Below are 1,180 nucleotides of genomic sequence, written 5' to 3'. Positions count from 1 at the left end.
CTGTAATTCTTTATAATTTCTTATCAAGCACTGAAGCTAGCAGATACCAAATAAAACTTGAGTTGAAATAAAAGGTAGTTTGTATGTGATTTGGAAGGTCAAGGTTTTGCCTCTTTAAAATTAGTTTTAAATTGTTGGGAATGGCAGCTTTAAGAATGGAAATTGGAAGGCTGTTGAATGAAATGAGAGAGAGGGGAGGGAAAGAGAGAGTCAGAGAAGCAGGGAGGGAGGGAAAGAAAGAGAGACAGAGAGAGAGGAGGGAGGGAAAGAGAGAGAGAGAAAGAAAGAGAAAGAGAGAGACAGAGACAGACAGAGAGGAGGGAGGGAGGGAGAGAGAGAGACAGAGGAGGGAGGGAAAGAGAGAGAGAGAGAGGAGGGAGGGAAAGAGAGAGAGAAAGAAAGAGAGAAAGAGAGAGACAGAGACAGACAGAGAGAGGAGGGAGGGAGGGAGGGAGGGAGAGAGAGAGAGAGAGAGAGTTGCTTGGAAGTTGGATAATAACCACCTGGTTTGCTTCCTACATATTGCGCTGAGCCACAATATGGATGTTTTTGGCTTAGCATCTTGCCTAAATCCAACTTTTGTGGTTTGTAATGGCGTATGGTTAATATGTGGCCTGAACCAATAGCTCGTAGGAGTTGAAAAGTTAATAATCATATCCAAATCAGGCCAGCACTGATGATGTTACCTAGTTGGGTAATGAAACGTCTGCAAGAAGACTACCAAGCTCAGAGAGCACCAAGGACCCAACCCATCATATCCTGTCTGATATGAGCCACAGTGACCTATATGCCATCACGCATGTTGGAAACGGTATCTGGGCATAGCGGCTGTTAGTTGCTCGGTTACCGACAGCTGTTGCAGGTGATGAATGAGAATCAGAGGAGTCTCAACAGCTGTCTTGTTGAAAGTTATCCGAAACTGGATTTGTATTAAACCTCAATAAAAGGGGTGTCTAACCTTGGCAACATTAAGATCTGTGGACTTCAACTCCCAGAATTCCCCAGCCAGCCCTATCATACCATTTCATGATAATCACTTCAAAAGTTTAGAACAGGGGGATCCAGTCTCGGCAGCGTTAAGATCCGTGAAGTCCACAAGTCTTAAAGTTTCCAAGGTGGGACACCCCTGTTCTATACCTTCAAGCGATATCATGAAATTGTGGGAAGTCAGCCCCACACA

At 44.6% G+C, this 1,180-nt stretch overlaps 1 protein-coding gene across 1 annotated transcript in view; it reads right to left on the bottom strand.

Moving 5' to 3' along the window:
- Nucleotides 1–843: 843 nt before the first annotated feature.
- LOC107299776 (cathepsin L2-like) overlaps nt 844–1,180 on the bottom strand; it is an 8,715-nt gene continuing 8,378 nt past the window's right edge. The window contains exon 5 of the mRNA XM_015829115.1: nt 844–853. Coding sequence (XP_015684601.1) covers nt 844–853 — 10 coding nt within the window. The remainder of the gene's footprint in view (nt 854–1,180) is intronic.

The sequence above is a fragment of the Protobothrops mucrosquamatus genome, unplaced genomic scaffold (assembly GCF_001527695.2).
Source record: "Protobothrops mucrosquamatus isolate PMUCROS unplaced genomic scaffold, P.Mucros_1.0 scaffold5450, whole genome shotgun sequence".
NCBI lineage: Eukaryota > Metazoa > Chordata > Lepidosauria > Squamata > Viperidae > Protobothrops > Protobothrops mucrosquamatus.
Note: the sequence above shows the minus strand (reverse complement) of the source record. Positions and strands in the feature narration are given on the sequence as shown.